At 37.5% G+C, this 15,535-nt stretch overlaps 1 protein-coding gene, 1 long non-coding RNA gene and 1 pseudogene across 2 annotated transcripts; 2 read left to right on the forward strand and 1 right to left on the reverse strand.

Moving 5' to 3' along the window:
- Window positions 5,132-8,832, forward strand: LOC18779403 (annotated as a pseudogene).
- On the forward strand, window positions 10,181-11,671 carry LOC109948849. Its single transcript, XR_002271306.1, has 3 exons — window positions 10,181-10,574; window positions 10,740-11,139; window positions 11,284-11,671. It is a non-coding gene; the product is annotated as an uncharacterized LOC109948849 (long non-coding RNA).
- Window positions 13,328-14,773, reverse strand: LOC109948599 (BAHD acyltransferase At5g47980-like). Its single transcript, XM_020562243.1, has one exon. The coding sequence runs from the start codon at window positions 14,771-14,773 to the stop codon at window positions 13,328-13,330; it is 1,446 nt and encodes a 481-aa protein (XP_020417832.1).

Raw genomic sequence — 15,535 nt, forward strand, 5'->3', positions numbered from 1 at the left:
CTTTGGAATTTCACTTGAAATTCGATTACTTGCCAAGTTTAGAGAAAGAAGTCTAGGAAGAGTCCCTAACCAATTTGGAATTGGTCCTGTGATTTGATTATTACCCAGAGCCAAGATCTCTAGATTCTTAAGGTATTTGATAACCATAAAGGTATTTGACCAGTGAAGTTAGAATTAGCCAAACTCAACACTCGAAGATTTTCGAATTCGTCAAAATCAACCATGTCATCATCAAATGGCATTACCTCACCTTCAAAGGAAACAGCAAGTGAAAGTGCGTGAAGACTTTTGCAACTCATCAATATCTTCATTGCCCATGTGAGGTTGGTGAATTGGTTGTAACCAAGCGAGTGGAAGGACAAGGATTTCAATGAAAGAATCTTAGCTTGTATTTGTCCCTTTAGATGATTTCCACTCAATTCAATGGCTTTTGAGGACCTACATGAGTAAAGGCTTAATGGAACCGTACCAGTGAAGTTATTGATCCTTAGGTCAAGTTTAGTAAGGGAACTAAGTCTCGAGAAATCAAACATGGAGATATCTCCTTCCAAGTTGTTAGATGCCAAACGTAGTTCTACAACGTTTGTGCATTTCATCAAAGATGGGGGCAAAGAACCTTCTAAATTGTTGAAATCAAGGGTCACAAACTTCAACTTGGATAGCTTCCCCAAATGGAGAGGAAGCTCGCCACCAAAATGATTAAAGGAGAGATCAAGGATGGAAAGGTTGGCGAGGGTAACAATTTTATCACTAATGGCTCCATCTAGTGAATTGAGAGGTAATGCAATTTCTTCAAGTTTGGTAACATTATAGATATCTTCTGGAAGTAACCCTGAGAGGTTATTGTGACCGGCACGAAAAACCTGCAATTTGGAACACTTCCCAAGCCCAGGAGCAAGGTTGTCATTGAATACATTGGAAGAAAAATCTAATAACCTAAGGAAGGAAGAAGAGTGGAGACAAATAGAGGATGGGACATACCCTGTGAAGGTATTGTTGCTGACATTGAAACTAGTCAAGTTGCTAGCTTGTTGGAAGAATGAAGATGGAATTGCACCAAAGAAGTTATTGCTGGACAAATTGACAGTTCATATATTTCTGGATGGTGGAGAAAGTGGTAGCTCTCCAAAAATACAGTTATAGCTCAAATCAAGGATCTCAAGTCGATTCAAAGACAAGAAGAACTGAATTTCAAGTGAACCAAATAGTGAATTATGGGAAAGGTTCAAATGGGTGAGATGTGTGAGATTTCCAAGTGAAAAGGGAGAGATACCTCCTTTGAGCCCTTTGGAAGGCAAGAGCAAACGGGTGACCCAACCATCTTGATCACAATTGATGCCCTTCCAATGACAGCAATCCCGAGATGTCCAATTTAAAGGAGGAGAAGATAGAGTGGAAGCAAATGACAGGAGGGAGCTGTGCTCAGTTTGTTTGCAGGCATGAATATTTGTAGATATGATGTAAGAGAATAAGAGGAAGAGATAAAAGCCATGAGCCATTAGGTTATAAGGGTTTATATATATGAAACTCCAAAAAAAATTGCTTAAGAAAACTCAAGAAAAACAACTATTACATGTAACGCTATATATATATATATATATATAAAAGGAAACGCATTATATACACACGCACATATATATAAGGAAGGGAAATTTGCATAAATACCCACCTAAACTTTGAGGCATGTGCGTAATTACCACTTGAACTTTTCAATTTATTTTTAACCACATGAACGTTGTAGAGTGTTGCAATCCACTACTTAATTCTATCTCCGTAACAAATTTCAGTTAAATGTAAGGGCATTTTCCTCCATCACTGTAATTATAAATAATTATAGAAAACATAATTTCAAAAAGAAAAAAGAAAAAAGAAAGTTAACCTAACTTTAAAAATTTTAATTTGGAACTCATCACCAGCCAAGAATTGGTTATTGGTCGCATCAAACTGCACAACCCTCAGAATTGGTCATTGAATGTGTCTCACTTTCACTACTTTGGTGCCCTTCAATAATGCATGCAGTGAGTTTGCCAAAAGATACCAAGAGATGCCAAGAGACATAGCAAAATAGGGTTTTTTTTTTTTTCCAAGATCCATCAAAACCATATGAAGATTTTGTTTCACGTTTTATAACCCATCAAAATCTCATCTTTCTTCCAATTTAATTTCAAAAGTAATCGAACTCATTATTGCTGGTGATTGATATTTTTCTTTCTTTTTCTTTTTTTAAATTTGTTTTTTATAATTCTGTTTTGTTACGGTGAATTGAAGGAAACACCCTTACATTTAACGGAAACTTTAACGAAGTTAGACATAGATGGTGGATTGCAACACTTTACAAAGTTTAGATGGTTAAAAATAAAAATAAAAAGGTCATATGGTAATGGAGCACATACCTAAAAGTTTAGGTGGTATTTATGCAAATATCCCTACAAGGAAATGCTGAATTTTAGGAAAGTATTTTCATACTAATCGCTTATTTGGCAAGAGTGGAGTGCAATTGAAAATGGAGAGCATGTGGGCTATATTCATTACTCTTGATGAAAATGGACCTATATCTAAGAAGCCCAATTTATCAATGGTCAAGATGAAAGCATGATAATGGTAATATAGTTTCCAATAAATAAATAAATAAATAAGAATTTGACACGTGTCAAAATAAAAATACAATAATTTATATAACTAACCCTAAACCTTCTTTTCATCGTGATGATGCGCCCTGTTATTATCACATAAAGACTATCTTGTGTATAGTTTATAAATCGAAAATATGAGTATTTCCATGTACTGTTAATAACTAAAGAATAGCAGACTCCCCAAAATCCTACTATGAACCCCAAGATAACGAAAACATAAAACCATGGAAGTTCATGCGCATTGCCCTCGTCTTTGTTTTTCTCATTGTCTTCATCAACGCCCTTATTTGGTTGACCACACTTATTTGGAAGTGGGATACCACAAAGTTTGGGATTCCCCCAAAGGCATAAGTATCGAAGCTTTGGAGCTGGGTGCTTGTTGGTATCAGTCCTTAGAGATTATTGTATGAGACATCAAAATCTTTCAAGAAATTAAGGGTTGCCAATGAGGATGGCATTTTTCCAGACAAATTATTCATGGAAAGGTTCAAAGCCTCTAAATTTCTGAGGTTAGATATTTGGTTTGGAATGACGCCGGAGAAGTTGTTGGAGCCAAGACATAACTACCGGAGAAGCTGTAATTCGCCAATCTCATTAGCTATATCACCAACAATGTTATTTTCAGATAGGTCTATCATTGCTGGATAGGAAGATACAATTTCAACCAAAGATAATAACTTGGGTTTGAGATTGGGCCCATAAAAAAATTTAGCATGGCCTATAGCTGGGCTACAAGTAGCCAAATTGGAGGGCTAAAGAGCTAAAGGTGGCCCTCCAAATTTGGCCCAATGTTTTTTAGCCCATGACTGGAGATGAATTTTGTATTATTTTAGGGCTATATTTGGCTCATGACTAGAGATGGCTTAACGACCTCATAATTTGGGGGATTTATTGTAGTTGATCCTAAAATAAATAAAAAATAAAGCAACAGTAGTTGAAGAAAGAGAAATGCATAAAATGGAATCAAATAGCTTCCACATAGAACTTAACATTTCTTTTGAAGATGCTGTTAGTTGAAAACGGAATAGTTATGCCAATTTCACCAATTATGCATTTATTGATTTGAACTGCCCCACTCAGATCAAAATGCCTTCATACTTAGCAGTATTTTTCCTAACATTTTCAAGGGTCAATCGACAGTGGCTTTAATGAAGATTTCAGCCACTTTATTTCGTTTCTTTTAGCTTGAGATTATTGACGCAAAGCAAAAGACCTTGTTATTTTGAAGTCTATGTGATGGGATTGCATATAATATCAGTCAAGTATATCATGTGTGGTTGTGGTTGCAGACGTTTCACTTTCATGAAGCGATTCCGTATTTGAAAAATGAAGAAGATTTGCTGAAATTTCATCTTTGATTTTGAATTCATTCGGAATTTCTTTTAGCTTGAAAATGATTTATCATTAAAGGCAAAACATAACTCCAAACTGAGAAATTGGCAAACAACTATAACCATACGATACAGATTCTTCAAATCCACTCTATATCTATACGTGGAAGAGGAAATAAAGACTTCGTCCCACTCTCGGATAGTGAAATCACCAAATGCTGCTCCACACTGAGTGTGAGATTTATTCTAAAAAAAGGTTTTTTTGGTCCATAAAATTTGAATACGAATTTGATCTAGCACAATGCCATCATTGTATGGCCAATTGTAGGACATGGCTTTCAACTAATGTAGCTAAATTGTAAACCGCATTAAGTCTAAAGAGGGCCACGATGAGAGGACCAGACCCCCTTATTTCATAGCGTTACTATCAAGTGTGTTACTATTCAAATTATCCAAGGGAAATATCATCAAGTGTCTTACTATTCAAATTATCTAAGGAAAATATCAAGTGTCTTACATATTCCAAACACTATTCTCAGATTGACAAAAAAAGAAAAAGAAAGAGAAGACAGATTATGAGAACAAACTGTGTGCCTTACATAAGGAAAACATCAAAAAGGACAAAATATAAAGCACATTCTACCCTCTGGAAACTAGTTCCTCTGACAAAATATAAATTAACATTTAACCATGTCATCATCAGATTCACAACGACAACTTAAACCCAAAACAACTTCTTTAGAACATTCAAAAACAACAGAAAGAAGAAGAAGTAGAAATTACGTATTCCCAGATCAGTATGAATAATAGCAACATTCAACTTTGAGCATAGATAATTTCTACGTCTTCTTATTCTTTCTATTGTTGCTGAAGATTGCAGTATAGGAGTTGTTTAGTGTTTAAGCTGTATTTATGAACTGGATGTGACCTCTAGCATAGGTAGATACCGTGAAACATCAGGCATTATATGAATTGGGTATTGGTAGATTCGAGAAATATCAGGCTGTATATATGAATTGGATGTGACTAAACATTTTGAGATGTTAAGTCTTGTCTTAATATACAGTTAGGTCATATTGGGATTCTTACGTGTTCGTCACTTAGAGGGTTGTATGAGGTTGCTTTTACCAAAAGACTTTGAGAACTTTGTAGTCCTGCTGGCCCCCCTCTTAAGACTCAATGAGGTCTTCTATTTGGATTCATTAATGCAAATCTATCTTCGATATCAATAATTTGCATTGTGTGGTTGTTGTTTGCCGACTTCTCAATTTGCATTGATGTTTATATATATATTCAAATCTGTGAGCAACGGCACATACACAAAGCAACATGCAAGTGCAGCCTTACAACCTAATGGCTCATGCCTTCATTCTCTTCCTCTTATTCTCTTGCATTACATCTATGAATATTCATGCATGCAAACACTCTGAACGCAGCTCCCTCCTGTCCTTTGCCTCCGCTGTATCTGCTCCTCCTTCAAATTGGACATCCCTTGATTGCTGTCATTGGAAGGGCATCGCTTGTAATCAAGATGGTTGGGTCACCCACTTGCTCTTGCCTTCCAAAGGGCTCAAAGGAGGTCTCTCTCCATCTTCACTTGGAAATCTCACACATCTCACCCACTTGAACCTATCACACAATTCACTTCTTGGTTCACTTGAAACCAAACTTTTCTTGTCATTGAATCGTCTTGAGATCCTTGATTTGAGCTATAACCTTCTTTCTGGAGAGCTGCCATTTTCTCTACCATCCAGCAATATCCGGACAGTAGATTTGTCCAGCAATCAGTTCTTTGGTGCAATTCCATCTTCATTCTTCCAACAAGCAAGCAACTTGACTAGTTTCAGTGTCAGCAACAATACCTTCACAGGGTATGTCCCATCCTCTATTTGTCTCCATTCTTCTCCCTTCCTTAGGCTATTGGATTTTTCTTCCAATCAATTCAATGGCAACCTTGCTCCTGGACTGGGGAAGTGTTCCGAACTGCAGGTTTTTCGTGCAGGTCACAATAACCTCTCAGGATTACTTCCAGAAGATATTTATAATGCTACCAAACTTGAAGAAATTTCATTACCTCTCAATTCACTACATGGAGAAATTAGTAACAAAATTGTCAACCTCACCAACCTTGCAATCCTTGATCTCTACATTAATCAATTGAGCGGCAAGCTTCCTCTCAATTTAGGGAAGCTTTCCAAGTTGAAGTTTGTGACCCTTGATTTCAACAATTTAGAAGGTGCTTTGCCCCCATCTTTGATGAATTGCACAAACCTTGTAGAACTACGTTTGGGATCGAACAACTTGGAAGGAGATATCTCCATGCTTGATTTCTCCAGACTTAACCAACTTGCGAAACTTGACCTAAGAGTTAACAACTTCACTGGTACGTTTCCCGTAAGCCTTTACTCTTGTAGGTCCCTAAAAGCCATTCGATTGACTGGAAATAATCTAGTGGGACAAATACAAGCTCAGATTCTTTCACTGAAATCCTTGTCCTTCCTTTCGCTTGGTTTCAACCAATTCACCAATCTCACGGGGGCAATGAAGATACTGATGAGTTGCAAAAGTCTTCATGCACTCATGCTTAGTGGTTCCTTTAAAGGTGAGGAAATGCCAGCTGATGATGACATGGTTGATTTTGACGGATTTCAAAATCTTCGGGTATTGTGTTTGATTGAAAGTCGCCTCACTGGTCAACTACCTGTGTGGTTATCAGAGCTCCATAATCTAGAGATTTTGCTTCTAAATGGTAATGAAATAACAGGGCCAATTCCAAGTTGGTTGGGGACTCTTCCTAGACTGTTTTACATCAACTTGTCAGAAAACCGATTTTCAGGTGAATTTCCAAAGCAACTTTGTAGACTACCAAGGTTGGTATATGAACCTAATATTACATCTCAAGTAGACAACACTAGTTATGAATATGAATTGCCTTTCTATTTTGGCCCAGTCGTCAGAAACCCAAATTATTATTTGTCATCCAAAATTTCTTCCTACCCAGCAACAATAGACTTATCTAACAATAACATTGTTGGTGACATACCTATTGAGGTCAGCCAACTGCAGCTTCTCCATGGGTTGGTTCTTCACGCCAACAACTTATCCGGCATCATTCCAGACCAAATATCTAACCTAAAAAATTTAGAGGTTTTGAACCTCTCCATGAACCACTTGTCTGGAATAATCCCATCGTCATTGGCGAGCCTTACTTTCTTGAAAGAATTTAACGTCTCATACAATAATCTCCAAGGACCAATACCAACAAGCACTCAGCTCCAAAGCTTCAACGCATCTGCCTTTGAGGGGAATCCAAAACTTTGTGGTGCACCACTTCCAAATAAGTGTGATCGACCAAATAAATGCATTGATGAAGATAACAAGAAGAACAACAAAGGCATGGGCAATGGGCTGCATCAACTTCCATGGTTTTATATTTCTTCTATTGTGCTAGGGTTCATAGTGGGATTTTGGGGAGTGTGTGGTTCTTTAATTATTAACAAGACATGGAGATATGCATATTTTCGATTCATATACAATGTACAAGATAGGCTCTATGTGATGATAACAGTGCGCATCAACATGATAAAGAGAAAGCCTTAGAGGCTATTATATTGTACTTTTTAATTTTTAATTTTTATTTGCGTTTCTTTTTTTCTTCTTTTCTTTCGCGTTCCTGATGTAATACGGCACAGTTTGTCCTTATAATTATGTCACAGGGGCAATGAAGATATTGATGAGTTGCAAAAGTCTTCACACACTCTCGCTTGCTGGTACCTTTGAAGGTGAGGGAATGTCATCTGATGATGACATGGTTGATTTTGACGGATTCAAAAATCTTCGATTATTGAGTTTGGCTGATTCTGACTTCACTGGTCAAATACCTTTATGGTTATCAAAGCTCAAGAATCTAGAGATCTTAGCTCTATATAACAATCAAATCACAGGACCAATTCCAAGTTGGTTGGGGACTCTTCCTAGACTTTTTTCTCTAAACTTGACGAGTAACCGAATATTAGGTGAAATTCCAAAGCAACTTTGTAGACTACCAAGGTTGGTTTATGAACCTACTGCATCTCAAGTGGAAAATTGTGAATTTGAATTGCCTATCTTTGGCGGCAGTGTAACCGCAAATCCACGTTTTGAACCACACAAATTATTTTTGTTTTTTCCAGCGATTGACTTATCTAACAATAACATTAGTGGTGATATACCTACTGAGGTCGGCCAATTGCAGCTTCTCCGCAAGTTGAATCTTGACTCCAACAAATTTTCCGGTGTCATTCCAAACCAAATATCTAACCTAACAAATTTAGAGCTTTTGAACCTCTCCAGGAACCACTTGTCTGGAACAATCCCATCGTCATTGGTGAGCCTCACTTTCTTGAAAGAATTTAATGTCTCGTACAATAATCTCTAGGGACCAATACCAACAAGCACTCAGCTCCAAAGCTTCAACGCTTCTGCCTTTGAGGGGAATCCAAAACTTTGTGGTGCCCCACTTGCCAATAAGTGCAGTCGACCAAATAAAGGCATTGACGAAGATAACAAGAAGAACAACAAAGACATGGACAATGGGCTTCATCAAATTCCGTGGTTTTATATTTCTTCTGTTGTGCTAGGGTTTATAGTGGGATTTTGGGGAGTATGTGGTTCTTTAATTATTAACAAGACATGGAGATATGTGTATTTTCGATTCATATACAATGTACAAGATAGACTCTATATGATGATAACAGTGCGCATCAACATGATAAAGAGAAAGCCTTAGAGGCTATTATTGTACTTTTTCTTTTTTCTTTTTTATTTGCTTTTCTTTTTTTCTTTTTCTTTTTAGCGTTCCTAATGTAATACGGCACAGTTCCTTATAATTATATCTTCTTTTTTTGATGCAGTTTCTTTCACGCTACCTTTTGCAAGCAACACAATAAAGACGGATTTTGGCTGTCCAAAGTCATGAATACTATATCGAATGAATACAAAAATGGGTAGTCAAAATTTAATGCAGCACATACTTGTGAAACCAAAACAAGCAACAAATACAACTGATCAGCTACAGATCTGGCTGTCCAGGTCTGTGCAAATGCTTATGGATGCAAATATTTGAGTGAAATGAATTAATTTCAAAGGAGGACAATGCAATTATTTTCTTTAATTAACCTATGACAATCTTCCAAGTTTTTTGAATGTAGTGGTTGCCTTCCACTGCGGTCAAGTGCTTGGAGTCGTCGCAGGCTTTGAAATAAGGAGGTCTGATGCTCTCATCGAGGACCCCTCTTTAGACTTAATGTGGTCTACAATTGGCAACATTAGTTGGAACCTCTTTTCAACGTATCTAAGCAACAAAATATGGATTTTCAATCGTGTTATCCGCTGAATTATCATGTACACTAATTCAACTATTCCTTGAATTATTTTGTCTGTCAATTTATTTCTCAAATTCATTACAAATATCCAATTCCGTCACTCTCTGTCGTTAAATTTTTCGAATTCCATCCAATTTGTCACAACCTCACATGCTTGACATATGACCAATTTTTTTAAAATTTTACAATTTAAATTATAATAAATAATAAATAACAAAGTTGTACAGTCTCGATCTCTTGGACCACAAGAGTCCAAGAGATTGTGGTCACTCACCGTTGGATATTAATCAAATAGTTCAAAAAATTTCTTAAAAGGAGTGCAAGAGTGAGTGAACCGTTGAATTTACATCCAACGGTGAGTGACCACAAATCTCTTGGACTCCTGTAGTCCATGAGATCAGGACTGCAAAGTTGTAAACAAATCAAAAGCGAGGGTTTCGACCAAACAAAATATAATCAAAAGAGAGGGTAGACAGTCATTGTTGGGCTTAATAATTAGTAGTTGTAAGTTGAGTCCACTTAGAGAATAGAGAGTAGTAGAGCAAGTGTGATCTAGGTATACCGCATTTGCATCACCTTGTGTACAATAACCCCAAAAAAAAAAAGAAGTAGAAATTAACTATGCCCAAATCAGGATGAATAATAGCAACATTCAACTTTGAGCTTCCTTTCTTCTCCATTTTCAGCTCTCCTCCAATTCTCAAAAGATAAGTTTTTTCTGCAATTTTGGGCTAAAACTGGGTCGGGTCTGGCCCAACCTTTGTAATATAAAATTATTGGGTTCTGCCCAGTTGGATATGGTCCGACCCATTTCAGTTTCAGAACAAAACTCCCCAAAATCCTACAATGAAGCCTAGCACAACAGAAATATAAAATCGTGGAAGTTGGTGGTGACCACTGTCCACATCGTGGTTGTTCTTCTTATCTGCTGCATCAATGCCCTTGATCGGCCCGCACTCAGCCCTTTCTTCTTTCACCTCATGTGAGCCACATGTGATTGAGGAAAGGATAAAAATCCACATTCACACGACGCGTGAGTCACACTGGCGTCGCCTCCTCCTACTTTTCTGATAAATGAATAGGTGTGACCTCAACCACCGCTGACTGCTGATAGCAACCATCTCAGGTTTACCTGCAACGAAATCGATGGCGAATTTAAGCCCTAGGTTCTTGTTCAGCAACGGCGTCGTTTCACAGCCCGCCAACACTCCTCCGATCACAAGCTTCCTCGCAACGCACCCACCCAGGTACACCATTCCAACACCATTCTCTCTGCCTCTGTTTGAAATTCAAATTCAAATTCTATGCTAATATTTTAATTTTTGGTCCATCTGAAAAAAGTTTGAGTCTCTTCCAAAGCTTTAAAGCTCAACCTTTCTTATGCTAATGTCAAATTTTTTTTTTTTTTTCAGGTGGGTTCAAGGCTAAAATTCATAGGTTTGTTCAGTACTTGAACCTTTTTGGAGTTGCTATTGGCCATGGGTAAGTGTGAGTGTTTAAACCTGGGTAAGAACTTGGTGATGGTGTTTGATTGTATGTAATTCAGTGATTTAAATTATGCTTTTGGCTAATGGTTTTTTTTTCTTCTTTTCTTTTGGATGTAGATTGTGATTAAATAGGGAAATAAAGAGGTCTAACTGTTTCTACAAGAATGGTGGCACAACACCATGCCATGTAAACAGCAACCCTTATATGATGGCTTTTGGCATGGCAAATTATCTTCTCTAATATTCCAAACTTTCAGTTATGGTGGCTCTCCGTTGTTGCTGCAGTCATGTCCTTCACTTTACTCCTCAATTGCCAAAGTTGCAGGTAAAAACTAATAGCAACATCTACGTACTGTTGTACTGCTAAATTGATGATTTTAAATCTTAGTTTTTAGGATTAAATTGGTTTTGATAAAGGTGACTTACGATTTGTTTTATATAAAAAAATTTGGCTTGTGTCAATTTTCAGAAATTGGAAGTATCAAGGGAAGTATGACTTGGATATGCATTGGAACTGTGACACAAATCCAAAAGATTTGTAGGAGCTTCCAAGCGCTTGGTGACAAACCTTTTGCCTACTCTTACTCTCTGAAACTCAGAGCTGGTGCTTTCTTAGCTCTAGGATATGAATACCATTATTATTAACATTGCTATAACATTTGTGCAATTGCATACAATGTTTGTGCAATTGCATACAGTTTATGCAATTTTTGACCCCTTGTATGCAATCACCGATAATGTGTATGTTTAAAGCAATTTTTGACCCCTATATGCAATTACCGATAATGTGGATGTTTAAAGAAGCGGTCAACTCTAATGCTAGAGTAATCTCTCTCCTCTGTGAGAGTTTCCTCTTTCCTTGTGTTCCTTGATACAGATATTAATTTACAAATTTTCAAAGGAAAGTATACTAGTTTTAGTAAGTTTTATTTGCTCCATAGTTTTTAAAAATTTGTCATAATTATCAAATTGAGCTACTTAAAATTCTCAAAATTTTAAGCTAAACCAACCTTAGCACACTACTATAATCCTTGAACTGGTAGTTCTCATTATACGAGTCGTCTGTGAGGTAAATTGGCTCGTTCCTTAGGTAAATTGCGCAACGTGAGGGATGTCTTACTCTGAAAATGTAAGGTGTTAGTTCAATGAGTAAAAGATATTGTTGGATTGGTAAAGAAGGTGTCTTTGTCAATTTACTCTAAGAACTATCACTTTTTACTCAACCAATGAACCCCTTACATTCTTATAGTAAAATACCATGTTCCTTGAGTAATTTACCTAAAGAACGAGGAGATTTACCTCACGAATGACTCTTTGTCTTTCGTAGTGTAAAAGGTATCGTTGGATTGGTAAAGAAGGTTTCTTTGTCAATTTACTCTAGGAACGATCACATTTACTCAATGAATGAACCCTTTACGTTCACGGAGTAAAATACCCCGTTCATTGAGTAATTTACCTAAGGAACAAGATGATTTACCTCACGAAATACTTTGTCGTTCGTAGTGTAAAAGGTATCATTGGATTGGTAAAGAAAGTTTCTTTGTCAATTTACTCTAACAACGATCATGTTTACTCAACTAACAAACCCCTTACGTTCACTAGGTAAAGAAGGTTTCTTTGTGAATAAGATGACAACCCATGGCAAATGAATTTGCTCTTGATATACGTTGAAAGCTTGGATTGCTCAAAGACCATAAACTCACCTCCAAGAAAGTTTCAATCTAAATTCCTTGAACCCTACCCGTAATAGAGAGGAGGGAGGAAGAGGGAGGGAAATAGAGAAAGACACAAAGACATGAAAAAAAAAAAAAACAGACCAGCAGCAGCCATGGCAGAAAGGTGGGGTGGGGTAGGGGCTTTGTCGCAAGTTCAAAGAAGAGGTTGATGTTGCTGAGGAATTTTATATATATTATTATTTTAGATATTTCGATTTTTGTTAAATTAAATTTAAATTGAAAAGGGGATTTTAAATCCAGCTATATAAATTTTAGATTTTTCTTTAAAATGTTATACACATGTCAAATTTTGAGTTGGAGTATCACCGGCTGATGTGGTAGTACGGTATCATTCTATAATTTCTCGTCATATTGGGTTTCGAGGGGAGAGAGATCACTGCAGTTGCAAGTGGGTGTAAGGGCTGGCGTTGGTTTGGGTTGGAGCAAATCGATGGGGTGTGGGCTTCCATAGGGTGGGGATGCTGTGATTAGGGAGGATGGTGAAGATGAGGGAGCATAGTGGCAATAATAAAATCGGAGGAATAGAATAAAGGAGATAGTGTTTCCGTCTTGGGGAAGGCAAAGGTAGAGGAGGAGATTTTTTTTATTTTTTTTATTTTTTTTCACATCACAGTGAAAATGATTATTCTCACATTACAACAATACTAATTAAACTAAACTAATACTTAGATTTTGGAATACTTCATCCAAACGGACCATAAGATTATTCACAAACAGAATTGAAAGTGATTATTCGCACAACAGAATTCAAATTTATTACTTTTTCCACGTATAGTGCTACATGACCCTTGGATTTACGGAAGCATATTTAAGCAGCTCCGGGTTGCTTTCAAAATGCTCCATGATTTCTTCACTCACAGTCAATAATGCTTCTATTCCCTTGCCATCTCTTTTATCAATCAAAATAACCACATCCTTAAGTGGAATACTAGGAATGCTCACCCATGCCGGTTTTCCCCATCCGAAATCAGCTTCATAAAAAGCAAACCTGCACCAACTTGCACAGCTTAAATGGTCCATGTCAACATTCCTTCTCAACTTTCTATATTCTTGAACTCTTTGCCATGCCTTATTAGAATCAAATGGTTGTTTTGTAGAATAAGTTTCTTTCTGTTGCTCAAACCCTTTCCTGAGTTTGGCAACCAAGTCTTTTAGATCTATCGTCTCATCATCACTCTCTTCTTGACCTTTTATTAACGATGCTGTAGCGATGACTATTAAATTACTAACAACGTTCCCAGCCAAGTTTTGTGGCAAGGGTGGCTCAAACCTTCTACGCAAGTCCATAGTTAGTCTTAATGAAGACGGTCTTGACCCCAGTGCTATGTTTGATGATTTGGATGATGCTTCCATTGCACATTTCCAAATGAGTGCTAAAACTGCAAGGACACGTGTCGGCGCATGAGCTGGTGAAGGGCTGGCCAAATATGATTGGAGGGTGGCAATTTTTGAGGCATCAAACACAAATCTCTTTGTTATGTACTTGTGTTTACTGATGCCCACCAGCTTGGCTGATGATAGCTGTGATGAGTTTGAGAAATCTAGTGGTGGAAAATAAGACGCAGCATCAAATTTTGGGATCACGGAGGGTACCTGATCATTGTCACCATCATCAAGGGCTGTTTTTGCCCAGCAACTGATGAAGGAGCCACATGTGGTGCCATCAACAATCTTATGTGACATTTTCAACCCTATTGCCATTCCTCCACACTCGAACAAGTTGAATTGCACAGCAAGCAACGGGAGCCTCGTGGCATCACCATCACCATCACCATCACCATCAGGTTGACCAATTGCTGGGACGAGCCCTGTTAGCATCTCGGGATCTGGGTGTTCAAAAATCTGCGATAAGGAACATTTGACTCGGGCCGTCACGAACTCAGCTCCATCATCAGTGCATTGGATCATGTCATGGCCTTTACTCAATCTTCCTGCTAACGGGTAGAAGTGAGTGAGAGTTTTGGCTAATGACTGAATTAGATGCTGACAATAATCTCTCTCCTTCATCCTCATGTCCGCCATGTCTGTAGAAGGAGCACCACCTCCTGAACCAGTAACATTATTGTTGGTGGCATAGAAGAAAAGCGTTGGGGGGTAATCTTCACTAGGAATCATCTGATCGAAAACAGAGAGCTGTAGGGTTCTCAAGGGATGAGGAGTTGGGGATGATGGTTTGACTGTTTGCCTCTGAATGATTTCAACCTTGATCAAGTCTGTGGCCATCTTACTTTGTTTGCTATAGGTTATATCAAGTGTGTGCCCTGCTGCTCTTTATAGGCAAAAGAAAGGATCTGCATAGAATAACAACGCTAGGTGGGATTGTTTATTGGTTTATTAATGTGTTAGGTGGGATTTAATGGAGACGAGAAGACTTGTATTCGAAAATTCTTGGAAATTCCACAGGACACACACGTGGATGGCTCTGGAGCGCGCCTGTGTGGGGTTTTTATGTTCTTTTTTGTGCCATGATGTGTGGGGTTTTATCTAAAAATCATATAGTGAATGAATTAAAAGGTAATTTGTTGCTCTTGCTTTTAGCTTGAAAACAATGCATCATTAAAGCGGCAAAATATCACTTTTAAGACTAAAAAAATTCTCCAAACCCACTATAATTGTAGACCACATTATAGTCTCTAAAGAGGGGACAAGACCTCCTTATTTCAAAGCCTGCGACAAATTGAAGCACTTTACCGCTGGTCGACTCTGGCATACGGGATGTTGCGTACGGCATGCCTGATCTCGACATTAATTGATGTCCTATTCATTTTGCATTGCGCAACTTATGGTAGCAAGCAAACTTTGAAGAATGAATATAATCTATAGTATGAAAGAAAAGGAAGACAGATTATGAAAACAAACTGTGCCTTACATAAGGAACAAGCACAAACTCAATAAAATATAAGGGCCGCTTGGTATCCTACTAAAAAAAAATGAACTAAAAAATCATGATTTCTTTTTTTTTCTATAAATGATTTTTTGAATATT

Source organism: Prunus persica, chromosome G4, assembly GCF_000346465.2.
Source record: "Prunus persica cultivar Lovell chromosome G4, Prunus_persica_NCBIv2, whole genome shotgun sequence".
NCBI lineage: Eukaryota > Viridiplantae > Streptophyta > Magnoliopsida > Rosales > Rosaceae > Prunus > Prunus persica.

Bases quoted from the DNA above. Each gene is read 5' to 3' on its own strand.
- LOC109948599 (XM_020562243.1), bottom strand. From the start codon at position 14,773: ATGGCCACAGACTTGATCAAGGTTGAAATCATTCAGAGGCAAACAGTC.